Source organism: Semicossyphus pulcher, unplaced genomic scaffold (assembly GCF_022749685.1).
Source record: "Semicossyphus pulcher isolate SPU_LCO1_2020_fin unplaced genomic scaffold, fSemPul1.0.p SCAF_5, whole genome shotgun sequence".
NCBI classification, from domain to species: Eukaryota; Metazoa; Chordata; class Actinopteri; order Labriformes; family Labridae; genus Semicossyphus; species Semicossyphus pulcher.
The window spans coordinates 12434452-12460532 of NW_027211726.1; the positions used below are offsets into that span (position 1 = coordinate 12434452).

General features: G+C 40.1%; 4 protein-coding genes across 8 annotated transcripts in view; 3 read left to right on the plus strand and 1 right to left on the minus strand.

Annotated features, from left to right (window-relative positions):
- Nucleotides 1–5328, minus strand: part of akap9 (A kinase (PRKA) anchor protein 9) — a 71453-nt gene extending 66125 nt beyond the window's left edge. For all 5 annotated transcript variants that reach the window (XM_069681104.1, XM_069681103.1, XM_069681105.1 and 2 more), the window contains exon 1: nucleotides 5123–5328. In XM_069681104.1, coding sequence (XP_069537205.1) covers nucleotides 5123–5170 — 48 coding nt within the window. In that variant the 5' untranslated portion in view covers nucleotides 5171–5328. The remainder of the gene's footprint in view (nucleotides 1–5122) is intronic.
- A 3105-nt stretch (nucleotides 5329–8433) lies between these two features.
- Nucleotides 8434–10618, plus strand: LOC138609242 (transcription termination factor 1, mitochondrial). The gene is made up of 2 exons (XM_069681875.1): nucleotides 8434–8516; nucleotides 9197–10618. The coding sequence occupies exon 2, from the start codon at nucleotides 9240–9242 to the stop codon at nucleotides 10404–10406; it is 1167 nt and encodes a 388-aa protein (XP_069537976.1). The 5' UTR covers nucleotides 8434–8516; nucleotides 9197–9239; the 3' UTR covers nucleotides 10407–10618.
- Nucleotides 10619–10981: 363 nt separating this feature from the next.
- dus3l (dihydrouridine synthase 3-like (S. cerevisiae)) lies at nucleotides 10982–18262 on the plus strand. Its single transcript, XM_069681579.1, has 16 exons — nucleotides 10982–11190; nucleotides 11419–11529; nucleotides 13399–13666; nucleotides 13760–14111; nucleotides 14457–14530; nucleotides 14641–14730; nucleotides 14857–14898; nucleotides 15072–15224; nucleotides 15386–15502; nucleotides 16610–16675; nucleotides 16785–16895; nucleotides 17078–17174; nucleotides 17260–17335; nucleotides 17465–17653; nucleotides 17840–17968; nucleotides 18069–18262. Exons 2-16 carry the CDS (start codon nucleotides 11453–11455, stop codon nucleotides 18139–18141), a joined length of 1914 nt encoding a protein of 637 aa, XP_069537680.1. The 5' UTR covers nucleotides 10982–11190; nucleotides 11419–11452; the 3' UTR covers nucleotides 18142–18262.
- A 1071-nt stretch (nucleotides 18263–19333) lies between these two features.
- Nucleotides 19334–23581, plus strand: LOC138609402 (zona pellucida sperm-binding protein 4-like). Its single transcript, XM_069682051.1, has 12 exons — nucleotides 19334–19484; nucleotides 19733–20113; nucleotides 20206–20315; nucleotides 20400–20571; nucleotides 20656–20778; nucleotides 20880–21052; nucleotides 22356–22453; nucleotides 22533–22681; nucleotides 22782–22959; nucleotides 23047–23182; nucleotides 23379–23453; nucleotides 23523–23581. Exons 1-12 carry the CDS (start codon nucleotides 19334–19336, stop codon nucleotides 23526–23528), a joined length of 1752 nt encoding a protein of 583 aa, XP_069538152.1. The 3' UTR covers nucleotides 23529–23581.
- Nucleotides 23582–26081: the final 2500 nt, after the last annotated feature.

A 26081-nucleotide genomic window follows, 5' to 3' on the forward strand; every position in this document is an offset into this window, starting at 1 on the left:
AGTAAACAGTTTTTTTTCAGCTGAGCGATCCACTAAATTTTAGTTACAATCTGATTGAGTGGAGGAGAAAAAAAAAGGATTTTTTAAATATGTGTTTTAATTATTTTAATATTTATATGCCCTTTATTAATGTACCTTTTGGGAAACTCAATAACATCTATGTTTCAGCTGGATAAGTTTCAGTTTGACAACATTGTACGACACTGTAGTGTTATACAATTTATATTTGCCTTAAATATGAGACTTTGCTATTATATTTGTACTGATGTGCCTGTCCCTTTAATAAGCCTGGGCATTATACGCATTGTCCATACAGCTGGAATCCATAGGCAGAATTTTTCTGTGGAAATTGTATACGATTTTTTCATCAAAAGTTTTTTTTTTTACGTACAGATAACTAACAGATTTACCAGAAAATTATAAATACATTTTATAGTAAAGAATAATTAATCCATTTAGTCCACATAGTACATCAGCTGCTCACCAGCATCGTGATGTTGTGATAATGTTTGCACACAGAGGAGCAAAAGTAATTAAAATAATTTTAATAGAAATTTAAAAAAAACTGTGACACTTTTTGTGTGATCAAGGTTGATAAGTGAGGAGGAAAACAAACCAATCAAAGTTTAACAGCAGTAGCCTTTATGAAGTGATGACGCATGAGCAGTCAAAGATCCACTCAGAGGATCATAATTGTGGCGCCTTTAGGAAACAGCATGCTGAATGCTTGACTCTGTTAGGAGCTAACAGCAGTTTAGTGCATGCTTTAAAGTATTATTTGTCATAAAATAAGCAACAGAGTGTTTTTTGTGCTTGGTTTACGGTCTATGAGACACACTGCTAAAAATAAGGAAGCAGCACCGAAGCACAGCAGTGCAGTGGATCTCAGAGGGGGAAGCTCGCTGCCTCCAATGTCATGTGTCGATGAGGCTGCTAGCTACAATGTGTTAGTCAACAGCAAGCGGCTACTGAAAGGCAGAAACCTTGTGCTTCACACACACATTCCAGTTAGCAAGTAACAATAGCAAATAGCCCTGGAAACACAGCAACAGCAACTAAAGCTAGGTCTGCAGCCCCACCTGCGTCATGCAACTTTGGCTAGCAGTTACACAGTATGTTCATGCTGCTCCTGCCCTGAAGTCTCGTCACACTGCTGGTAGGACTACTTTAAATGGCAAGAATAGTCTTTTAAGTGTTTTATTCTGATTGTCAGAGGGTGCATACAGCCCTTTAACAATTACATGTGCTTACATTTAATCTGCAGAGCCTTGCTTCTCTCTCAAGCAAAACAGATTTTCCAAGACACAAGACGCCTTTGTTTCAAATACAAGCATCCTCTTCTATGCAGCAGCATCCTGCTTATGATGGCTGTCTCCCTCCTTATCTCAGAAGAAAACAGTGGGCAGAAACCAAGAGAGACATCTCTTTGAAGAATGAAAAAAACAGAACAAAAAGACCGAAGAAATATGCCACAGATGGGGAAGAAGAGGCTTTAGTGCATGGCATGAGATTGCAACATCCTGGGTTTGAATCTAGCCTGTGTAAGGAGCATTGTTGGGTGTCCTTTACAACACAAGCAGCATCTCATGGTTGTGTTCTGTCGCTTGTTCAAAACACATTTCATCAAGACAATAATCATGATTTTAACACTTTCAAAATTGTTATTTGTTGCAAACAAAATTGGCATAAAAATCGTTACCAAACATGACGAAATGAGAGACAACAAAATCTGCAAAAGTACTCAAACAAGCTACTGGCACTAAAGCCGGGATTAATTAGCTATTTTTAGGAATACAGATACTAGTTCCTATCTACAATCCTTTTTCTCTCTTGCATCCTTTGGTATCTAACCATCAGTTGTGGTGTGCCACAGCCGCTTCCGATTACATCCATACTTTCCTGCTTCTAGCACCTTCCTGCGAGATGCTGCCTGTGATGCCGTCGCTTTAAGAGAAAACAAGTTATTTATAAGAGGTTATAACGGTTCCTTCCACTCATGATGCTGCACAGACAGTGAGGTTCAACCATCAACCAGGTCATATGTAATTAAGACTGGGCAGCTGTTCATTCAACTAATCACCTGGCAATCCCTTCTTGAGCAGAACGGCAGAACATAAAAATAGATTCAAAAGTATTTATTATTATTTATTTGAAAATATAGAGGAAGGATAAAGGCTCTTGTCTCTGGCAATTAAACCAATAAATAGGATGAACAAGTCACTGTGGTCAGCGTCTATGCATCACGTAGCGCTGTACAGGACACATCCATGATTAGTCTGCTGAGGGATTAAGCATCAGACCTAAGCTAAAGTAGATCAACTTGTACCTTTCGCTGTCCTTAAACTTCAAGTGCCGCCTGACATTGACCTTAAGACAAAAGAGCTCCACAAATGTCAAAAGGTTTCTTCAATTTGGACAGTGTTTTTTTTAAAGCTATTATATTTGGCAATTTGGTGTGTAGATAATGATATTAAGGCAACTTGTTCGCGTTAAAAGAAACTGAGCTAAAGAATACAGTCTCTGTAACATTATTCATCAGATATTGACTGCCCTGATGCCTCGTTTTGCAGACGACACCAAGCTTTACATGGGCAAAATAAACACTTTTGATCAGTGACCAGTGGGCACATGAAATACGCACAGAAACAGACGAGCTCGCCATCGTCCGCGGAAGATGTGTGCATCCTTTGGGAGAAATTGAAAACCACTGCAGTGCCCTCGCCCTGAGCCAATCAGATTTAACTCTGATATGGTGGAATAGCAAAGAGGCTGGCACGTGTCATTCCCCAAAGTTTCATTAAAAAATCAATACTGTTCAACACACTGTGAGATGATGGACTAATGGACGGGCGGAGCAGACAGATATATTATATTGGCACAAAAGATAAATCAACATGAAGAGTGAATTTCCTTCAATCAATGGAGACACGCCCTGTACATCAGAAAGAAGCAAACATTTCAGCCTTTATTTGCTTTATGTCTTCCTGTGAGTAGCGCTAAGGTGACTTTACGGATGCCTCATTGAATCATCTGCTGAGCATGGGATTAGATGACCTAACAGAGGTGACACACTGGTAGAAAGAAAGTAACAAGGACAAACTGTCAAAGTCACAGACTTGATTGAAAAAGGTGCCATATCTGAGTCTGCGAGTTTCTCTGACATCGCACAAAATCTTGAGCTCGTCACTGCAGTGTTGTGTGCAGATTCTCAGCATGAAACTCAAAGCCTTACCCACCATGTAACTGGAGAACTGAGCCAAAGTCTTGCACCAGTAATGCTATTAATGCATGTGTCAATATGGTCCACTGTGCTACAGAGGAAAGTGAACGCAACAATACATCTGCGGCGAATGGCTTGGAACAATAACAAAGTAACACCAGCCCACAATTTACGCTTTGCTCATTGTGTGGTATGACTCACTAGACATGTGCTTGGGACAGCAGGCTATACAATAGATGATTGACATTCGCCCCTTCCCTCATTGTCATCGTAAAGTCTGTGACATACCAATGTCAAGTAACACGCTTGATAGGCACAGTCACTTGTCTTTGCTTCCGCTTTCAAACTGGAAAATCACGTTTTATATCTAAAAAAAACAAACACTTTTAAGTATTTTTTTTTTTAGATTTAAGGAAATTTAGACAAAAAATGTGTTATGCAATAATCTTAACCAACCTATGGCTTGCAGATTCACTCTGACATAAACCAACTTGGATGCAATTTAAGCTAACAAGAGCCAGACTGAATCTTGAAGGCTAATAAAAACATGTCATACATAATGTCCTGCTAACCATTATCAGTGTGTTATTCAGTGAAATATCTTAAGTTTCTCCCCTGCCTGTGAGGACATTGTGACATATAACGGTGTAAAGAAAACAAAAAACAGCAGTCATATCCTCCTACAGGACAAAGGGACCTTTATTAAACCAGAATACCAGAGCCATAACCACAGAGACTGTCTTTCTCCTGGCCTTTCCCACTGAAGCCAGAGCTGCAGCTCCAGTATAAAACCTGGTGGTACCAAAAGACACATCTGCAAGGTCGGGATGGAGAGTGTTTAGGATGTTGCACCTTTTTAAGTCTGCTTGACTTCTCAATAAACATATGTAATTTAAAAAGACTTATAGCTGGATGAATTGCATGCATTTTTGTATCTCATGTACTAAATTGGATACTGGATATTGATTGCAAACATTTCTTTTACATATAACTCCTCTTTCGGTTCCACATATGCTTGATCCAATTGGCCACACGCCTGAAGGGAGAGTCGTAGTTGTACTGAACATTATCTATGGTATGCCAAAAGTGGAGGTTGGCATGTCACATGACGGTCTGACCAGCTTCAACTGATCTTATGCTATGTTTTAAAGCTCTGTCTGCAGACGTGTTATTGGCAGAATTCATACCCAGGATGTTTGGTTATATGAATGTCAATAGAGCTGCTACAAGATTATACAATACCTCACCAATCAAAGCTTTAAGAAGTGCGTAAGCATACCTCTGACATACATTTCTTTGCCTTTTAACTTCTTATAATTTCTATAGTAAGAATAATAAAGAGGTCATAGTCATCAATAGTCCAGCATTTCCCTTCTGTGATGCAACACTGTTTAATAGGAGCTACTGGATTGATGGGGGTTGTCCTTACCTAATGTTAATGCTGTTGATTGATAAAGCCAATATAGCACAAGTTTGGCGTGTGTCTGCTGCTATTGTTGAGGACATGTCCTGTAAATCCTGTTACACCAGCCTGTCAGCCTGTCAGCCTTTGATAACGATGTTACTGCTTGACTTATGGGTGATTAAACTAGCATTGCGTGTACATTCCTGCATCACAGAAAAAAATCATGTCAAACATTGGAGTAACGTTTTACACAAGCAGCATGACAAAGGCGCCTGTGGCTAGCAGAGGCTATGCTAGCACCCCGGCTGTCAGAAGGGGGGCGCATGTATGGTGGGACTGACAGCTGAGAGGGGGATAGGAGGGGGTGGGCTGCCAAAAACACAGCTGACAGACCCAGCCGTGAGAGAATAAATTGTCAACAACATTAAGTTACTACTTTACAATAAGCATAGAAGTGTTATTGAGTTATGCTAACACCCCAAAGAAGAGAATCCTACCTTTGCTTTGCCGGCCTCCAGCTTCTTTTGCCTCTCCTCGTCTTCCATAACCGCGGTCCCTGTGGCTAAAAAAAGAGGGAAAGTGCTTCATGCGAAATACCAAAAAAAGAACGCTAAAAAATAACGGTTTAATAATTCTCGTCGGCTTTCCAGTCGCGTTTACTAGGTGCTGTCTCCTTGTTGGTACTCCGCCGCCATGTTTCCACGTAAACATGAGACTCAACTATGATGACGTCGTGTAGGTGCCTTCACAGCCACGCCCCCTGGCATTCCACTAGTGATGCCTTCATGTACTGGCAGAAATGTCGTAATTATTCCATGTGTAAATGTTCTCCACCCAGTACCACAGTTTTGTTCTGTGTTAGAGAAAGTAATTAGACCTTTCACTAATGTACAAGTAGGTAACAAGGATACAAAGCACTCAATTACAGTTAAAAGCCCTATTTTTACATTTTTACTTAAATAAAAATGCATACGTATTAGCAACCAAATGTACTTAAAGTATCAAGAGTAAACGTCTTCATTATGCAGCATGGCCATATTCAGAGTGTTATATATATATATCACATAATTAAGGAATAGTATTATTGATGCATTAGCATGCACGCAATATTTTAATGTGGTCAAAGTGAAGGTTATTATGATGCCAAATATAATATAATAAAAAAGCATATTTCAAAAGCCCACCATATGTTTGTATGCAAAATCTCCATTTGTAGAGTTACTAGAGACTAGAGATAAATGTAGTGGAGTGTTGTCGACAATATCTCTCTCAGAAGTAGATGCAAAAAGTGGGAGGAAATGAAAGTAAATGAACCTTAAAATTATATTTATATAAATACACTTAGTTAATTGAACGTTTTTTGCTTACACGTCTGAGATCAACTAAATGCCTAAAAATTCTCCTCTCATATTCTGATCTCAGAGGTTTGCAAGAAAGTCTGAATTTGTATAGGCCATAGTAGACTACCTTAAATGTCTTAATGTACAGCAATTCTGTCAACAATCGTCAATAATACAATCAACATATGTGATGCTTTCATAATGTCATAATTTCCCCTGTATTATATTCAGTCTGAATCCTGCTTAAAACGTCTGCTCAGTTTCTATGGTAACAAGAGGAGAGGTTGCAAGAGCTGTCCCAGTTGAGAGGTTTCTTATTTAACACAAAATATTTTCATTTCAGTGCAGTTCTTTCTCATAATAAAGAAGGTGTCAGTTCTCACCTTACATTTTTCAGCATTTTTCAATCATATTATTTTGAATTTTTTTGTCATTTTTGTTTATTAAGTTTTGCAATTACATTTTTAGTAAAATTCCATATTGCCAGGAATATATTATATCATTAGTGTAGTTGAGAAATACGGGTATCTTGTTCAAGTTACTCCCCTTTTATTCCGACCCCATCACGAGAAACGAACAAAATTAGGACCGGTGGCTTGAAAAAAGAATAAAGTGCATGAAATGTATGTCTATAAGTAGAAATTTTATTTCACCTCCAGTAAACAGAAAATAAAATACATTGTATGTCCTCAATTTAAGCTATGCCCCTTTGTATAAAGATTAATGTGAAACTTTAAATTAAAGTAGGCCCCAGTCTTGTCACCTTGATTCATAAAATATAAATAACTTGTAGAAACCTTCTCAAAAGTAAAGAAAGTTTCTCCTTGTTAGAAACATTTTAAAAGACATACCGGCAGCAGCAGCAGCAGGAGAGGATGCTCTGTGTCTTCGGCTGACTGGAGCAGAACAGCTGATTGTCTGGCAGATTTTGAATTCCACCCATCTTCTTTTGGACATTCTCACCTGTCTGATCCCACCTGCAAACACTCGCTTGTTTGTGCACCGACGTCTACAGGAAGCGCAGGAACCGGAGAGCATTTGAAAGTTTCGACAGTGTCTAAATTATTGATTCACTGGAGGAGTACTGTGTCAGCAGTTACCAAAGCAACTTTGCTGAATAGGCCACAACAAATGGAGACACTTCTAAAACATTTCCAATAAAAACAGGTTTAGATGGGAATAGACACTAATATTCCGGCTGTAGAATATTGCAGGTATGTTGTATTTTGCCTTATCTCAATGATATGGAAGATAAGACAAGGAGCCTTTTTGTGTTTTTAGGTGTCACCTGATGATGCTTGAGACAAATCTCTGGCATGAAATTTCAATAAACAACAAACTTACTGTATTAGACCGCAGGACACTTGTGTAGGTGTGCATAATAAAACTAATGCTTGAGTGTAAGATAAAGCCATGGAAACAGCAATAAAACAGATTTAAAATGTATCAAATGTCTGACTAATGTGGGTGCAAATTGTAGCGCTAGCCATCCCTCTTATGTCTTCACTTTTCTCCTCTCATCATTTGTGCTTCACTAAAACTGATGTCAGTAGCAGAGGCCAGAAGAGCGGCTCCCCATCACATCATTATGCAAATACACACAAAAGTGTCTTGGACGAGTGTGAGGAGAGTGGAACTCATGAAAAACAGTCTGTCCCGTTTGAATGACTGAGACATAATAAAATTGAGACTCTATCATGGAGAAGGCTTTTTTTTTACGAAAACACCATACACACTTCAATCTGAGAGCAGCGGGGTGAAAGCTCATTTGCATACTGAAGATATCACTGTGCTGTATTAAATTATTCATGAGTGAATTGGACTCATCAGTACAGTGAGGCAATGGGTCAGTAGGTTTTAAAGAGCTGAGCTATGAGCCACCACATGGCAAATGCTGTCTCATGGGCTTACAAGAACGCCATCTGTATGTCTGACATGAATTAAGTATTTATACCTGCGGCTCACAGTCAAATACAGTCTTCAGCTAGGATTATACAGAAACTTTGAGCTTAAACTATTTATGCCATCGATTATGGATATAGATTGTACAAAAACAATCATTTAAATGTTGATCAAACTAACAAAAACAGGGGCAGATAGCCATGACACTGAGCATATGTATTCAGTATTTCTAAAATCTATAAATTGTACATTTCATAGTGCTTTCTTAAAGGAGACTATAGCATTATTGTGAGCTGTATGAAAAGTATGTAAGCCCAAGCAGCCTCTCAGTTGAAAATGTTTATTACTATATGGATAATTTATGACTACAGTATAATTTAAAGGCCGTATCCCTAAATTTCTTACCCTTAAAAACGTACTAAAAGTCCTTTGCTCCCATCTCGTGGTTAAAAATGAACAGAGAATCCATTCTAACCCCAAAACGCTAGGTGGCGATGATTAGCAAAAGTCTTCCGGTTAGGGTTATTTGCACAGTTGTCAAATCTCGCGAGAGTTCATCTAGTTTCACGGTTTCGATTTTGGAAAAGCGGTCAAAATGCCCATCTCACCAGCTTTTACGTGGTCAACCGGATAAAATCGCACATATAAGGTATGTGTTTGTTTTTATGAATAGAAGGCTACGACTTTAAGTATGGATAATAAATTGTGAAGGATGGAAGGGTGTGACTTTGTTTCAATTCAACTATAAAGGGCGAATTAAGTTTCTCAAGGGATGAATAACTTCGCCTAAACGGGCAGGGGAACCTAGATGCTACCGCAGTTCACGTTGATGTCAGTTGTAATGTAGTCTAAAAACAGGTCTTATTATTAACTAATCCACGTTAACTTGTTTGGTGGATCCAAAGTCAGGTTAACATTATCTGCTGTTTCCCTTATGGCGAACATAAACTCGATAGTCGACAGTGGAGCTAGAATTTTCCATCATTGCAGTGATGGAAAGAACCTACATTTTACTACTTTCAAGTAATGCTTGTTTTTCATGGGGAAAGGTCACTTTGTGTCACTCCCTTATCTCACATATGTAGTCATCGTGAGTTTCCGAGCGGATTAAGAGTTTACATACAAAATATGATGCACTGTAAGGAGTTAAAACTGCTCCTACTCGTCCAGTTACAACATGCTGCTGTTTTGTATTGTGTTATGTATGTATATATTACACTATTACAAACATTATGCTAGTTTGCACTCGTTTTTGACCAATAGATGCTGTTAACTATAATTTCAGTAAATATTCAGCTAAATATGCCATGTTTATTTTTCTTCTTTTAGGTCCACTGGTGGCGAGGTTACAGTGTAGACCTCTGTATCAACAATGGCAGCACTACGGGGAATGAGGGCTCTTCTTAGCCTCCATCGATCACTGACATTGCAGCGCAACTTTGGACTCATTCCAGTACAGCTGACATCAACCTGCTCTCCTGGGAGGCATTGCAGTTCCACTACAGGAAGTGATGAGCCAAAGCAATCAGTAAACACAGAGAATGAATCTCTGCTGAAGAACCTGAATCTCATGGGAGTAGATGTGAAGATGGCTCGCCGGCGTCAGCCTGGAGTGTTTCGTAAAGTGTTCACTAATGAGCAAGCCGTCGCTCAGTTTCTGCAAGGCAAAGGTGCCAGCCTCAAAGTAATTGCAGGCATCATATCTCGCTATCCCCGCGCTGTCACCCGCTCAACTGATCACTTGGAACAGCGCTGGGAGCTGTGGAGAAACATCTTCAAAACTGATGCAGAAATAGTGGCCATTCTCGACCGCTCACCTGAGTCTTTCTTCCGGTCCAGTGATAATGGGAACTTGGAGAAGAACATAGCTTTCCTGATCTCTCTGGGACTAAACACCAAAGACCTCCATCGTTTGCTGGCAACAGCACCACGGACATTCTCCAACAGTTTCGAGCTTAACAGGCAGATGGTGGAGTTTCTGGAGGACATCTGCGCCGAACTAGGAGGGACGAATCCAGAGCAGTTTGCCAAAGCCATCATATCCAGAAATCTTTATATTCTCATTCGAAGTACTAAGAGGGTAAAGACAAATGTAGATATCCTGAGAGCTTCTCTGAAGTTGAGTAATTCACAGCTGCTTGATCTTTTTCAAGGCCCTGGGGCTGAGATTTTGGACCTTTCCAGTGAGTATCTGAAAAAGAATTTGTACAGTCTCCAGCAGAAGATGGTTTCACTCGGCTGTCGAAAAGCTGACATGAAGAAACTAGTCGTCAGCTATCCGTTGGTTCTGTACATTGGGCCGGACACACTGAGTACTAAACTGGACTGTCTCCTAAACGGAGGAATAACAGTGAAGCAGATTCTGGAAAAGCCCAAAGTTTTAGATTACAGCACCCAGAACATCACCGCGCGACTAGTGGAGCTGAAGAGAGTGGGATACGACTTCAGGAAGAATGGTATCAACGTACTGGACTCAAGTCGAAAACGCTTTGAAGCCAAGATAGAAAGACTTACTCCCTCACCAGATGTAACAGACTGAATTATGCTCTTACATTATATTGGATGATGCTTTTACTTGGCTTCAGGATAATCATGGTCTTTTGATTTTTCACTCATATAGTTCCTAATAATTCCTTGATTCTCTGATGTCTCTTTGCTGCAATGTATCTGAGAGGGCTATATTATGAGTTTCATTATGACCTTATCTGCGGAATATTTCTCTTGAACAATTATTATGTGTGTAGAATGTCAGAAAATAGTGAAATGATTCTGGTCTTGGAATTCATCTGATCCACTTTTGGAATAAAAATGATTTCTAAAAAAAATAGCATATGACTACATGTTTTTAATCATTCCCTTTCAATTGAGGTACTAATATGAAATTAATTATGTGTTTGTAATTTTTACAGTACAAGATTGTTTTTGGTTGGTTTTAAATCTGAAACTGTTAATGGTTCGGCAATTAATTGGGGTAATCTCATTATGTCCCTGGACTTACGTGAAACTCTAACTGTAAAGTCCGGAACCAATAATTGTCGGCTAGTACAGCACGGACCTCACCAAAGTGTTGCACAACAGTTCCTCACGCTGCTCGGTTGTTGCTGTGCTGTTAGAGTAGTGAGCACTAAGATAATTCATGTTAACCGTATTTTTCCTTGTGATTTGACTTTTATTTGTTATAAATTAGCGTCAAATGCATTAGCTAGCTGTTTGCATGAACTAACGTCACGTTAGCCGTTAGCTTGTTAGCAGGGCTACGAATATACAGCTACTTTAACAGAGCTAAGCTGTAGCTGTTTACTTCCGCAATCTAAATAAAAAAGGTAAGTTACTCGGCAAATTTGAATTAATTTTATTGGATCAATAAGTTACATTGAAGTCCAATAAAGTCGACTTGCATGAAGAAAACATCTTTAAAATTAAATATTTTACTTAGTGTGTAACATAAAACAGAACAGAGCTAGTTAATCTCTGGCTCTCCTGTTAAGCAGTACATTAAGATTTGTGCAGTTAGAATTCATCTGATCAGCTGATGTATCGACGTGTTTCAGAAATAAAGGATTTGAGCAAGCCTGTGAAGGACTGATGGAGAAGGCGGCGGATGAAACTGTTGAAAAGAAAACAGATGTAGCTGTTAAGGGGGAAGCTGCCATAAAACAACAGTAAGTAAAACGCCATTTGTGAATTACGTGAGAAAGCTTCTGTGAAAATGCACGCAAAGTGTGTCCCAACGTGATTGAACGTTTGGGAGCAGAATCTAACACGTGACCTTCTCTAAGTATCTTTGGCCAAGTTGTGCCAAAATGCTATTCTTCTGCGCATTATCTCCAGTCTCTCAGCACCCTCTTTACCATGACGATTTGTTATTGTGTCACTGCTGACTCCACACCAGTCTACCCATGCTCTTACGTGTCAGAACTGCTCATACTCTCCATAATGGCAGCTATTGGATCCCATCCTAAATAAGGTTTAACACCTCTTTCCAGCAGAGCATCATGGACTCCCACTTCGCTACCCCCAACCCCTTAATCACTCTGCATTAGAGATGTCAACTCTCGTTCACTTCAGTGACCCGGATCTTCGGATCTCGTTCAGCTGAACGATTCGTTCATTACATTCGTTCACCAGGTCGTTCAGTGACATTTCCGGTTTACCCGTAACTCACTCTCACTCGTTCACGAACAATACGGCTCCCATTGCATTACTGGTCTTCTTGTTCAATCATCACAAAATAACAGTTACTTGGCCAACTATATTAAAAAGAAAATATTATATTTATATAAAAATAAACATTCATGTGTTATCTCATCTTGCTGTTGTGTCAGTTTATTTTTGAGCTGTTGTAATATCGTTTCTAGTATTGTACTTTACTTTATTTCTTTATTTCAGACACATACGTCCATATCTGTACAAAACACAATACATAAAATAAAATACGAAGACTACAACTTCATTGTGCGATCAGTTCATCATAGTTTATAACGCAGCGCGGGGAGAACACAGACGTTTAATAACGTGGACCTGTGTTCAGATCTGTCTGTCAACAGAGACTGCAGTCCGCTGTGTACTACATATATTTTACACAGAGCTGTAGATGATCAGGCTTTATGATCAAACTTTTATATCTCGTCATCACTTCAGTCCGCGATGACCCGCTCCCCCCCTCCCTCTGTGCAGATGCTCTCTCCCTCTCAGCGCTGCGAGTCTGCATCACCGTTTTTATGATATGTTGTTTTTAAAGTTTAACGGAGGTGAATGAGGCTCCTTATATATTCACAGGGCCTGAGGATGTAATATATTTAATCAGAGTCTGAGTCTGTGAATTGACTTGTATGTACAGATGCACCTAATCAGGTCGCTTCGTTCAGTGAACGAGAGAGAGAGAGAGAGAGAGAGAGAGAGAGAGAGACATTCGGTCAAGCGATACGTTCAGTCACTGTCACTCGTTCATGAACGATGATACGTTCAGTCGTTCTCCTAACCAATGATGGTGATTTGATACATTAGATGTGATACAAACAGCCCTCCTCTGAAACGCAATTGGCTCGTGCTAACATCAATCAGTCTGGTTTCCTAAAAGAAGAAGTGGGGAGCCAAGTGAACGAAAGGAACGACTTTGATGCTTGAAAGTGAACGGATCATTCCGTTCACTGAAAAGATTCGTTCTTTTTGAACGAATCGTTCAGGACCGAAACATCTCTACTCTGCATGCTGCTTTGTTTGAGGGAGCTGCTTTGTTTGAGGGAGCCAACAGGACTGCACAGTCTGCAAAACACTTAACAGCTATAGGGAATGCACTTGACTTGCACTGAGTATCGACTTAGCTTTCACTCCGGTTTTGCAAGGACTGGCTGTATCTTTAATGCAATTAACCATTTACTGAGTAAGTAAAAAGTAGTGAGCCAGTGGCAAACACACTACCACATCATTTTTAACACATGAATTAATACTCTATGCATTGATGTTGCACCTGTAAATACAGTTGTCGTTACACCATGTTACATTTTCATTCGTGTTTCTTGTGTTTGCAGATTTCTAACAACCAAAGAAAAGTTTCATGGGTTTGTAGACTCTGAGTGGCAGGCCCAAAGCGGAGAAAAGACCAGTGAAAATGACAAAGATGACGAGACAAAGGAGGCATCTGTTGAGCCTGAAGCTAAAAAGCTCAAACTGGAACCTGACGAGACAAATAAATCAGGAAAACCAGACAGTAAACGACAGCGGGGGCAGAATAAGTCAAGGCCTCGCATGAAGTCTTCCGCTTATGATGAAAGACGACTTTGTCTCTCAGTCATTCAGGTATAAAACTTTAACCTAACATGTACAAATCCCTTTTTTTTAGTAGTCTATGTCAGCTCACAGTTATTGTCATTACTTTTCTACCCCATGCAGGACAACAGGGAATGCCCCTTTGGAGACAAATGCCACTTTCACCATGACGTTGCAGAGTATATGGCCTCTAAGCCCGCTGACATCGGGGGAAGCTGCTACCTCTATGACACATTCGGAAAGTGTCCTTATGGTCTCTCATGCCGCTTTGCTAAGGCACATACTACATCCGACTTCAAAACCATGGAGAACGCAGAACTCATTAAGACCCATGAGGGCAGGATCGCGGTGAAGAACAGCCTGACTAAAGACCTCCAGTATTGCCTGAGGAAGCGCTCGGTGGCCTTCAAGAAGTCAGAGGAGTACCTGAAGATACTTTCAAATAACAAAAGAGAACAGCAACAACAAGACAACGGTAAGAGGACAGAAGATGTTTTAAGATACTCATACATGATCTAACAGAAGTGCAAATGTCCTTCAAGAATATGGTTAGTTTTCTGCCAGTATTTCTGCTCCTTCCTGTTAGTTATATTATTTTCAGAGTCTTAAAACGACTATGTGAAGTGCTTTGAAATTCTACCCAAGCTGACCGAAATGCAGTGAAAAGGAAGTAGCTCTGAAGTTAGTCCTTCTTGCATTTGCTGGAGCTTTCAGTAAATCAGCCCAAGTAGTTTAAGTTGGGAAACGAAAATGGCATTCTCTATCATTTGAGTTGAACAGGCGTTAAATAAAATTAAAAAGTTTTTTTTGACACACCTAGGTAATGCTCCTTCAGTGGAAGTATCTGCAGATACAACAGGGGAGCAGCAGGTGTCATCAGAAGCAGAAACAAAGGTACAAACTTCTCTTCTCAGCCCTACATGTTTTATATATACTGTGTATATAAATCATTGTTTAATGTTTATATAAGTGTTTATGCATGTTTGCCTTTTGACAATCTACAGGCCAGCCCAGATAAACAGCCTCCAGTGAAGACTGTCGGCCCACTGACTGATGTTGATATCATCAAGTTGCGCCTGTGTGAAAAGAAACAGGTACATTTTGATAATGCAGGGAATGTCTCGTTGTCCCATGTGATACTTATACAAATATTTAAGATATTTCGTCTAAACTAGTTTTGTAGTTAAAGATAAACGACTCTCTCTGTCTCTGTGTTTAAGGTGGACTTTCAGGACAAGCTCTACCTTGCTCCTCTAACAACTGTAAGTAGTACCACACTGAGCTTACTGAGGTTTTCTGTGTTTTGACTCTGTGATATATGTTTAAAGTAGTTTATTTTAGTTTTTTAAAGAACAAGTTTTGTACCAAGTTACATAAAATGCTTGCTCAGAGATTTGGTTTGGACCTGACTAAAAGACTCCCTCCCTTTACTTAGTGTGGAAATCTGCCTTTCCGTCGTGTGTGCAAGCGCTTTGGAGCAGACATCACCTGTGGGGAGATGGCCATGTGCACAAACCTGCTGCAGGGGCAGCAGTCAGAGTGGGCCCTCCTGAAACGACACGAAAGTGAAGATATTTTTGGCGTCCAGGTGATGTCATCATAGATTACAAACTCTTCAGACCTCCTCAGAGTAGTTGAATGATTGTTCAGGTTGTTTTGAACATGGCTTGCAGACTTGGGCAACGTCCTATTTCTGTGAAGAGAAGCTTTTGTGTGCAAGTGAAGATAGCATCCACATTGTGTCTCCAGGTGGAGGGCTGCTTCCCCGACACCATGACGAGGTGTGCAGAGCTCATCAACAACAACGCTGAAGTTGACTTTGTGGACATCAACTCTGGATGCCCCATTGACCTGGTGTACAAGAAGGTGAATGCCCCACATAAGATTATTCCCATTCAGATAAAGTAAAAACATATATTTTACCCCCCTACAGTATAACATGAAGCAGCTTTATACACGTGCTACTTTTAAAATCAGTATTTACAAACCTTTCCGTGCCCTGGTTAACCCAAACTATTGGGTGACATCACAGACAATAAAACCATGTTTTCTATATTGTTTTTAGTGGTTGAGACAGAATCAATAAACAAAGTGAAAAAGCTTAGAGGTGACTAAGGGAAGCCACATCATGTTATCGAACCATGATGAGTTAGAGCTTTACAGTTATACTGACTTTTGGGTTTTATCAATGACTGTATATATAGATGGACAACGCGTCTCCATCTGCTCCCATTGTACGAAATTGATGCCAAAATAGCCCCTGTGATAGGTGCTGCCATCTTAAGATGGCTACGTCATACGGAGCCAGAGTCTGCGCAGTAGAGATCGGCGAGTGTAGTGGCCGTAGCCACTTCCGCTAACCCAAACACACACTTAACTTACCGAAAAAACAGCAAGGATCCCACACGCCGGCGTTTTTAACAGCAGAACAGCTTCTCTGTGTTGGTCTGAGGTTAACGTTCACAGGTATGGAAACTTCAATGACTGTAGTGATTGTTTTAGTTACGTTTCTACTCGCAGATTGTCCTCCGCTCTGCTAATCCAGAACTGATTGGCTGCAGGAGCCTAATTTGTCAACAGAGCTGTCAATCATCATTTTGACAGTATCAAATAACTAATTAAAAATAAACTTGTCAGACAAATGAACACTTGGACGTGAATCACCATGATAAGAACGAACTATAATGACAGAAAACATGTTTGAGAAACATTTATCGGGTGTGTATTTTGATTTTATAGTTTGACCCTTGTCCCACCTGTTAACATGGAGGAGGCAGGCTTTATGCGCTATACTGCAGCCAGTCAGCAGGGGGCGCCCAAAATGTTTTGGCTTCACTTTTAGGGAGCTGTCATGTCGTCCATCTTTTTATACAGTCTATGGGTTTTATGGTCAAATATTTAAAGAACAGACAATGCTACAAAACATCAACATGACACTTTGACAGATGGTGTCTGTTTGCTTTCCCTCATCAGGGCGGAGGCTGCGGCTTGATGACGCGCACCAGAAAGTTTGAACAAATAATCAAGGGAATGAATTATGTAAGTGTTGATCTTTCTACATTATTTAAAGCATTCTTTTTATTGGTTCTTCTGAACTTTTGTTGGAAGTTAAAAGCTATGTACAAATAAGCAATTTTTCTTCCTCTAGGTTCTTGATGTTCCTTTGACAGTCAAGATCCGCACCGGTGTTCAGGAGAAGTGCAACATAGCGCACAAACTCATCCCTGAGATGAAGAAATGGGGCGTCTCAATGGTCACGGTAGGTCTAGTAAAGAAGACGCATCAATAGAGTCGTAATGTCTGTTTTTATCAATCGCACATGATCTGCTTTCCTCTATTTTGTCTATGTCTATGTCCTTGTCCTATCTATCGATGTTGTTATGCTTATATAAAGATGTGTTGGCAGCACTAAACTGTTGATGCCGCTGTTTTTCCCTTAAGTTGCATGGCAGATCCAGAGAGCAGCGCTACACCAAATTAGCTGACTGGGATTATATCACCACCTGCTCCCAGCTGGCCAGTCCTATCCCACTTTTTGGTATGAATTTCTATAAGATTAGAATCTCAATGTTGTTAAAAGAATTACAAGTTGTACTTATGATGGCATGTGTTTATTGCCCCAGGTAATGGCGACATTCTTTCCTACGAGGACGCTATGAAAGCCAGAGCGACCGGAGTTCCTGGTATTATGATTGCAAGGTTTGTGCAACCTAAGTGATTACACACAGTAAATATAAAATATTGGAACCACATTATCCCTGAGAACAAACCCGCTACAGCCTTAGGCTTTCACATTTTTGACCTTTTGTTGTGCTTTGCTCTCTCCAGAGGTGCTCTCATTAAGCCATGGATCTTCACTGAAATAAAGGAGAACAGACACTGGGACATTTCGTCCAGTGAGCGCCTGGACATCCTCAGGGATTTTAGCAACTTCGGTCTGGAGCACTGGGGCTCGGACACTCGAGGAGTGGAGAAGACCCGCAACTTCATGCTTGAGTGGCTCTCCTTTATGTGCAGGTTGGCAACACACACACTTCTATACAGTGTATTTTTTTCCCAATATCAGTGAGCAATATTCAACACTGTTTGTTATTTGATACAGTAATAGACTAATATGTGTTAGTTGTACAGTATTGAAATGACAGGCTACCTTCGAAAGCCTTAAATATGATTTCTATTTCCCCCTCTGTCTTTCTCTCTTAGGTATATACCAGTGGGTCTGTTGGAGCGAGTACCTCAGAAGATCAACGAGCGACCTCCGTACTACATGGGCAGAAACTACCTGGAGTCACTGATGGCCAGTCAACACGTTGGGGACTGGGTCAGGATCAGGTGAGCAAAAAACTGTTGAGAAGTGTCATTCTAAATCAAGCAACATTTAAATTAACCAATAAATTGATGTATTTGCTTATTATTTTTGTCCCCTCTGCAGTGAAATGCTACTTGGACCTGTACCGAAGAACTTCAACTTTTTGCCCAAACATAAAGCCAACGCCTACAAGTGAATTTCTCTGTATCTGACACTTGAAGAAAAAAAAAATCTATTGTGTTTAAGGTGGTAAAGACTGTTGAAGTCTGTTTACCTGTGGTGTAAAAGAATACTTGAGTACTTGAAACATATGCAATAAATTCTTTAGACACACTTACTTTGTGTCTTTATTTGTTTCTGATTACTCGTGACAGAATAACTTTATAAGTTACAGAAAAATACAGCGATGCTCTATAAAATTTCCACATATGTAGTTTACATGAATGTTTAGCTCTTTCTTTGAGAAATTGGTGGGAGAAAGATGGCTGATTTGTGCAAAAACTGAGACATTGAATAAGTGGAAATAATTCTAATGTTAATTACAACCCATACACGTGGACAATTCAAAAGGTTAAACTGAAATATGCAATACAACATGGGTGTGAATAACTATCTGTATGAGAATTATGTTTTTCACACTGACTTGATTTTACATTTGTGAAGATTAAGAACGGATTTTGAAATAACCCTAGAAAAAGTGACAAAAACCAATGTAATGAGGTGTGTCTTAAGTGAGTATTAATATTTGACAATGATGATTTTTAACATCAACACAACATGACACTAGGTCACATGACATGGAAGCTATAGAAAAATAATGCACATTTTTCTATAAAAATATTGATATAAAATAGAAAAAAAGCTAATAAAATCCAATATGAGGTGTGTCTTATTTGTCCAAGTGAATGTTAACATTTGACAATGATTTCAGGACACTAGGTCACATGACATGGGAGTTATTGAAAAAAGAAAACCATTAATTTTTCCATACAAAAGCGTCAGCTAAATGGTAATTGTAATATTGTAACATTATATAAAATTAATTCTTAGTTATAATTGGGATTAGCCTAAGTTTCAAGTGTTCAAAAAAGTATTTTTATGGCTTTAGATTGCCAACAAAATTGATATCTAAGAACAATCAGAACAAGAAACATACTTACAAAATTAAGTGGGTAATTTCATTTATTTTAAAAGAATTGTAGAAACAGGGTTTCTCTCTCTTGAACAGCCAATTGGCGTTTTTCATTCTCGCACGTGAGACATGAATTGAGTGCCAATTAGCAGCCACCAGGTGCAATCAATTAACATCCAAGCACTACTTGTAGCACGGCTGGAGGCGTCGTCTTTATCCGGTGTTCAGCAGCTGCAGGAGGGCTTCACTTGGATCCATGGCTCGGTACGGGGTTGAGCTGCTGGTGGTACTGGTTGGGACTCTGCTGCTGGTTTCAGGCCAGGGATGGGAGCGGATCAATGGAGCGGAGCTGCTTAATTTATACGAGACCGGAGCGCGGGGTCAGACAGAAAGCTTTACAGCGCCAGGTATGAGAGTGCACTTGTGTTCACTCACATGTAGCCTAGCTGCTAGCTTTACCAGTCTGTTATGGCCAATAATTTTAGCTAAAGGTGGTTAAGATTAGCTAGCTTATGAAGTGATTAAGTTGCAATAAACAGACTCAACTTAACTTGAAGTGTTTCAGAGAGTTTCTTCACTACAAACAACCTAGATGGCTAAATTTATTTGACTGCTGTTGTCCGAAGTTTCTTACCCCTACTGCCCTCGCCTCCAGATGACACCAGTGACTCTGACGTTGATGAAGAAGTTCCTGAGGATGCGTTTCCTGAAGTTGAAGGTACAGCCACCGGTGATGACTTTGACCCTTTTGCTGACCCCTTTGCTGACCATGGATTCCAGGTGAACACAGGAGATTCTGGTCCAAGAAACTGGGCCAGCGGTAACGAAGGTGGGTTCCACGTTGAATTTGAGGATACACCTGAACCAAATTGGGACAGCTTTGAGGATGGTGGTCAGGTGGAGTTTATAGATGCCCCTCCAAGGAGCTGGACCAGCAGTAGCACTCCCAGTGCCAGTGGGCTAGATGTGGTGTGCAGTGAAGATGGCTTCCAAATTACTCTGCCAGCTGGTCCATTAAGTGAAGTTAAAGTTCTGGGTATGTCGTTGGACTTATCTCCCTTATTTGAAGTTGTCTGGACTTTCTGAGTGTGTGCTGTGGGCTCACAAGACTTTATGTTCTCTCTACAGGTTCAAAGGAGCTGCTGTCTGTCACGGAAGCTCCAGATTCTTGCGGTTATGAAATTAACAGTTTCAGCAACACCTTGACTGTACCCTTCACTGGTTGCAATGTGAAACATGTAAGTTTTCTAAGATGCAGTTGTATTTGTTTTAATTACCTGGAATTGAGATCTTAGCCTAAAGCTGTGTTTCTAAAATTACAGACTGACGGCTACAGCCTGCAGTTGTTGTACGTCGACCAGTTTGGCCAGACAAAAGTTGCTACCGTGTCTTGTGAGGAAAGTCTGAAGTTTGATTCGGGCCTGCTCCCTCGTGCCAGTGGCCAATCCAAACCTGCATCAAAGTGCAGTAACCCCCCACCATCAAAGGCACAAAGTGAGTACAAAATGTGTGAAGCAATTGTGCTAAATGTATCAAAGCATCTTGTGGCAGACAATTTGAAATTTCTTGTCCTTTCAGATTGTGCTGTCCCTTCGGGAGAGCAGGTGAGTTGTGGTCAGTCAGGAATATCTTCTGCAGATTGCGAGAAGATGGGCTGTTGTGTGGCTGCTTCTAACTCTGCCTGCTACTACCCAATGGATGGTAAGGCTTCTGTTTTGTATTCTTTAGTAAAAACATTCTTTAAATTCCCTAATAAAGACCTTCTAGATTTAAAGTGACACTACTTTTTTCCGCTCACTTAGAGTGCACTGGGGATCAACACTTTGTTTTTGCCATCCGCCGCAACTCTGCACCCATCCCCGTGGACACTACCAAGCTCGTCATTCCTGCGAGTCCAAACTGTAAACCAGTCATTGTCAACGACGAGGTTGCCATCTTTAAGTTCAAAGTTACTGAATGTGGAGCTCGTGCTTATGTAAGTTAACCCATCTTGCCTGTCTTTTTACAATACTTTTTAAACAAGTGTTAACTCCAGTGCATGAAGCTGAGATGGTACTTTGCCTGCTAATGTGAAAACGGGTTCTAAATGAGTATGGGATTGTCCAACCAACAATCATTTTGTTTAGGTCATGATGGATTAATGGTGTCTAGGTAGTAGTATGCCAGACCTGGAGACTCTTGGGCTGTTTCTCATGTCTCTTATCTGATATATCTTCGCTCCTCGCTCGAACCGGTAGTTCCGGAGCCGTCATATTGAGGATCGTCTCAGAGCTCTTTATCGCTGCTCGGAGGAGAGAGGAGGGCATTCAGAGGAGTGATAAGCGAGGATACACGAGAGCAGCCTCCACGGAAGTCTTTTACTGGCCGACACGCCCCCCTATTAGATATCGGTTAGTGATTGGACACTGCAGCAGATCGGACTGATGTGAGACTTCACAACATCACTGGTGTTTCATATTGCAGAGGGGAAGAAGCGGACCTTAAAACAGACTTTACAGGGCGCCTTGAAACCAACTATAAACAACGTTGGTATAATGAGTTGGTATTTGACAAGCTGTGATCGTTTAGAATGAAATATTGATCATAACTTGTCATAAAATATGTAAAATGCATTTTCATAGTTCATGAACAGACAGTATTTGGGCTTATTAAATAATGAATTTAGATCAGATTATCAGTGATCAAAAATGTAAATAATAAACAAATAATATAAAGACATAGTGCTGGTAAGAAATGTCCGTATGGCTCTGCAGCAGGAACAGAGTGCAGCCTGTTGATGTGCAGGTGTTTGCTAAACCGGTAACAGGTTTTAATACAGTGTCGGTACGCTGTCATCCCAAATGGACATCGCTGCTCATGACGCTTCATCAGAAAGGATGTCTCATGTCTCTTAAAAAAACATTCTCGTTTCCTCTCTCCTCTCTTGGTTTCCTTGCGTCTCTCCATGCATCTCTGGTGGGAGGGACTAAGACGCAAGTGAAGGAAGCATGGATGCAATTTAAGAGACATGAGAAGCAGCCACAGTTGACTAAATATAAAGGTAGCTGGCCAATAATGCTGCTGCAGACTCATGGATTTGTTGTATCGCCTCATGCTCTGACTTTTCACCCTGACCTGCTATTGGAGCAATCTGGTGAAAGACTAGTCGCTCTGAGCGATCTCCTCTGCTTGATGGCTTGTCTCACTTTATTCCCTTCAAGAAATTGTATTAAACTGTAGTCTAAATCAACTGCTCTTAAGCTATGCCCAAAGCCTGACAAGTTTATTTTTCTTTACAGATGGTTGGTGAGACAAAGATCTACCTGGCTGAAGTGCAGACTATTGTCCAAGCTCTGAACCTCAAGTATGGCATCATTACAAGAAGTGACCCGCTCAGGTTGGTTGGTTCTTTTTATTTAAAGTATCTGTACATGCATGTAGTGCCAGGTTTATACACTCACTATGTCTCTTTGTAGGTTCATGGTTGAATGCCGATACGGTAAATCGGGTGGATCTCAGCAGTCATTTGCCAGCATTGGCTACATGGTCAAGACTCCAAGTTCCAGCTTACCATCAAAGGTCATCTCCAGGGGCTTATATGGCGTTCAACTGAGAATTGCTAAAGGTTGAGCATTTATGAATTATATTTCAAACAAAATATAAGTAGGTTTTTTTTTTTGTCAATTTCACTTCATGTTTGTTCATGTCTGTTTTTTGTCCAACAGATTCCACTTATTCAAGCTACTTGCCCACCCACCATCAGCCCTTGAGTCTGCTCCTCGGCAATCCAGTGTACCTTGAACTGCGTCTCAAGTCTCCAAAACCAGATGCGGTCATTCTTGTCAACTACTGTATAGCTTACCCTCGCTCTGCAAAGAACGCTCTGGTGCTTGTCTATGAAGGGTAAGACTCTCTGAAGTCCTTCCACAAGTATTAAAATGCACCCCTGCCCTGTGCACACTTAACCATAAGTTAATATTGTCTCTGTAGGTGTGCCAACCCTCATGATCCAAATGTGTCCATCCTCAAAGTCAGCGACCTTCCCAGAAATCGCTACCAGAGGCGCTTTGTTGTCAAAGCCTTCCAGTTTATGGATCAAAAGACAAACAAGTACCTTGATGAAGAAGTGAGTCTTCAAGAAGCCATAATTCGCCTGTTTACTTTAACACTCTTTTCAGATTGTAAAGCTGAAATGTTAACCTCAAAGGCTTGCTTTAAAGTGACACAAGGGCAGTACAATTTGAGTAGAGGCATGATGCCACTACATCAACTTGTATATGAACTTTTTCCTCTTTACATGTTAAATCTCTTTCCCCCTGCAGATCTATTTCATGTGCTCTGCAGAAGTTTGTAGGACGACAGAAAAGAATTGTGAAGAGCGCTGCTTTGATGGAAAGGTGAGTATTAAACCTTGCAAGTTTGTTACAACTTTATTTAAATGTCTAATCGATTTCTTTTTCTTCCAGGCATAAGGTTTTGCTGCAGAAGACCTTTCGAGAATATTATGAAATGAGAAATAAATGGCATGTTTTATAATACAGTCTCAGGTGTTTGGTGTGCTCTGTTAAAATGTCAAGTTTATTACCCCTTACTGAAGCTGCCCCAGGAGTTTCTCAATTTGGAAGATGTTTGTTAATGACCAGTTCAAATCCTTTAGTTTAAACGGCAAATCAAGAACAATGCTCTAATGTTGCTACTGCTGAATTTCTGAAACATGCGTTCCGTCACTATGAATACTGAAGCACTGAGGTTTTCAAACTGAGTTGCATATTATCAGGCTAATGCTGTGTTCACATGGATTCAGGGAGTGTAGACGGCAAACCGGATATCATTTTAGTGGACGAGAGCAGGAAGGTAAAATGTGGTGAGGCCAGCAATGGTAAACGGCACTGTTGTCAAAAGTTAAAACCATTTAACTCTTGCCATCCTCGGCAACTGAATTTACAACTTGATGTTGCGTACGTACCTCTCACTAAACAAGATAACATGGGTGATCTGGAAAACGAGAAGCTTATCATGATGGTACAAAAACACCTGGAACTTTATGACCAACATTTTAAATCTTTCAGACTAAGATAAACGAGGGATACACCAAACGCAGTTGTCCTTTCACTATCCATATTGGAAATGAATGACCTTATGTTTTGAGGGAAATCTAACAGTTTGCAATAGAAAATCAAGAGCTGCATTTAAAGCTACAAATATTAGAAAATGTACATAAAATGATGACAAATATATTACTTCATCTTGTCACACGTGTTTCGTTTTTGCCCTTCCGTCTGAGTGTTTGTTTGCTCTTCCTGAGCCATCCAAAAGGTGTTAGTCTGATTGAATCTATTTGAATGCAGCATTAGTCCTATATTTTGAGGGGCATATCACTGTCCTGGAATAACTGGGTCGGTTATCTGATTTTTCATTTGTTTTGACCTCAAAACAAACTGGTACTACACCTGGTAACCAGAAATAAAGTACAAAGTAGATTATTATGCCTAGGGTATCACTTAGAAAAGGCTTGCAGAAGTTCCCACTTTGTTTGAGTTTAAGTTTAACAGGAAAAAAACAAATCTTCTGTTGAACAAACAATACCCAAAAATTCCATGGCAATCTACTTGTCAGAAAAGCTCGAGCAAGAATGTGTAAATCCTATGTCCTATCCCTAGTATGTTGAATAGCCATCTCTCCATATGTGTTCATTTTTAAGTTAAGTGATCACAAACAATACGATTCATCCTATTTGGCTGATAAATACACATCAAATTTCATAGTAGCTAATGCATATTGCCAAACAAAACACACTAAAAATCTTACATCTGGGGTGCTGGTTTGGCTCAGTTGGTAGAGCAGGTGCCCCATATACAGAGGCTACAGTCCTTGTTGCACTGATCGCAGGTTCGACTCCCAGTCTGCCAATCACTTGGTGCATGTCTTCCCCTGCTCTCTCCTCCCAGCATTTCCTGTTGATCTTCAGCTGTCCTGTCAATTAAAAGGCAAAAAAGCCCAAAAAATAATCTTTAAAAAAACAAACAAAAAAAAAAAAAATCTTATGTCTGGGCCTTGTGTGACAAAAAAGCCATAATGAGAAATTTGGCTACAGATAATATGAATCCCTCCTGGATGCCCCTATGATATAACTGAATAAAATGCACCTCAGCTTTCACTACCAGTGGAAAAAATGTGATGAAATGCCCTTAAAATGGAGAAAACCCTATGAAAGGCTGTATAGGATGCAGTGCCATAAAGGTAAAAGAAAGTAATTTGGATCTATTTCATCATAAATGCATCACAACTTTCTTCAACTTGTTAACACCATCTATCAGATCACTTTTGTGTATTTTTTCCCCCTCTTTTACGGTGGGTACAACTTGTTTTTCTGCTTACATTTCTATTGCGTAATCAGTTTATCAATCAACTGTAAAGCATTTGAATTGCACTAATCTGTAGGTTTATCTGACCTTTATTTTTTTAACACCTGACCGTTCATCACTTATCTTCCAATTTGTAAATATTCTTAGATTTTCGAAACAGGGTAGCTCTCCTCTGTTTCCTCCTCTGTTTCTGGACCATTATGGATCACCATGACGAAGCATCTGCCGCTTCCCACAAGCCTTTGCGACATAAATACATTCAACTCAAACTAAACCAAAATAAAGTAATTTTACAGTGCATCAATACACTTTTTCATCTCAACAAAAAAAGCCAGTGACTCCGTTTTAAAGGGATCTTTAATGTTCATACATCAGCTTTAATGAAGGGAAGTGAGCTTTCTGATATCATGGGACTATTTTATGCAGTAACATTCAACTTTCTCTGCTTTATTTCTGTCATGTTACTATTAAAAACCAAAGAAATAAAGAGTAATGTGCCTGTCAGCTGTGACTCAAATATTGCCAACTTATCACCAACTTCCTGATATGAAACCTGCTCCTCTGCAACTCTGATCCCTTTTGTGCGTGCATGACAAAGGAGCTGTAAATACATCAGCAGTCAGCAGGTTTGGGGGGGGCGGGCTTCTTGTCCTACAATAA

Excerpts from the sequence above, each read along its gene's own strand:
- LOC138609242 (XM_069681875.1), top strand. The coding sequence starts at position 9,240 with ATGGCAGCACTACGGGGAATGAGGGCTCTTCTTAGCCTCCATCGATCA.
- dus3l (XM_069681579.1), top strand. The coding sequence starts at position 11,453 with ATGGAGAAGGCGGCGGATGAAACTGTTGAAAAGAAAACAGATGTAGCT. Across the intron at positions 14,899-15,071 it reads ACCTTGCTCCTCTAACAACT|TGTGGAAATCTGCCTTTCCG; the intron begins GTAAGTAGTACC and ends CCCTTTACTTAG. Across the intron at positions 15,225-15,385 it reads AAGATATTTTTGGCGTCCAG|GTGGAGGGCTGCTTCCCCGA; the intron begins GTGATGTCATCA and ends TTGTGTCTCCAG.
- LOC138609402 (XM_069682051.1), top strand. The coding sequence starts at position 19,334 with ATGGCTCGGTACGGGGTTGAGCTGCTGGTGGTACTGGTTGGGACTCTG. Across the intron at positions 20,572-20,655 it reads CCCACCATCAAAGGCACAAA|ATTGTGCTGTCCCTTCGGGA; the intron begins GTGAGTACAAAA and ends TTGTCCTTTCAG. Across the intron at positions 22,682-22,781 it reads TCAACTGAGAATTGCTAAAG|ATTCCACTTATTCAAGCTAC; the intron begins GTTGAGCATTTA and ends TTTGTCCAACAG.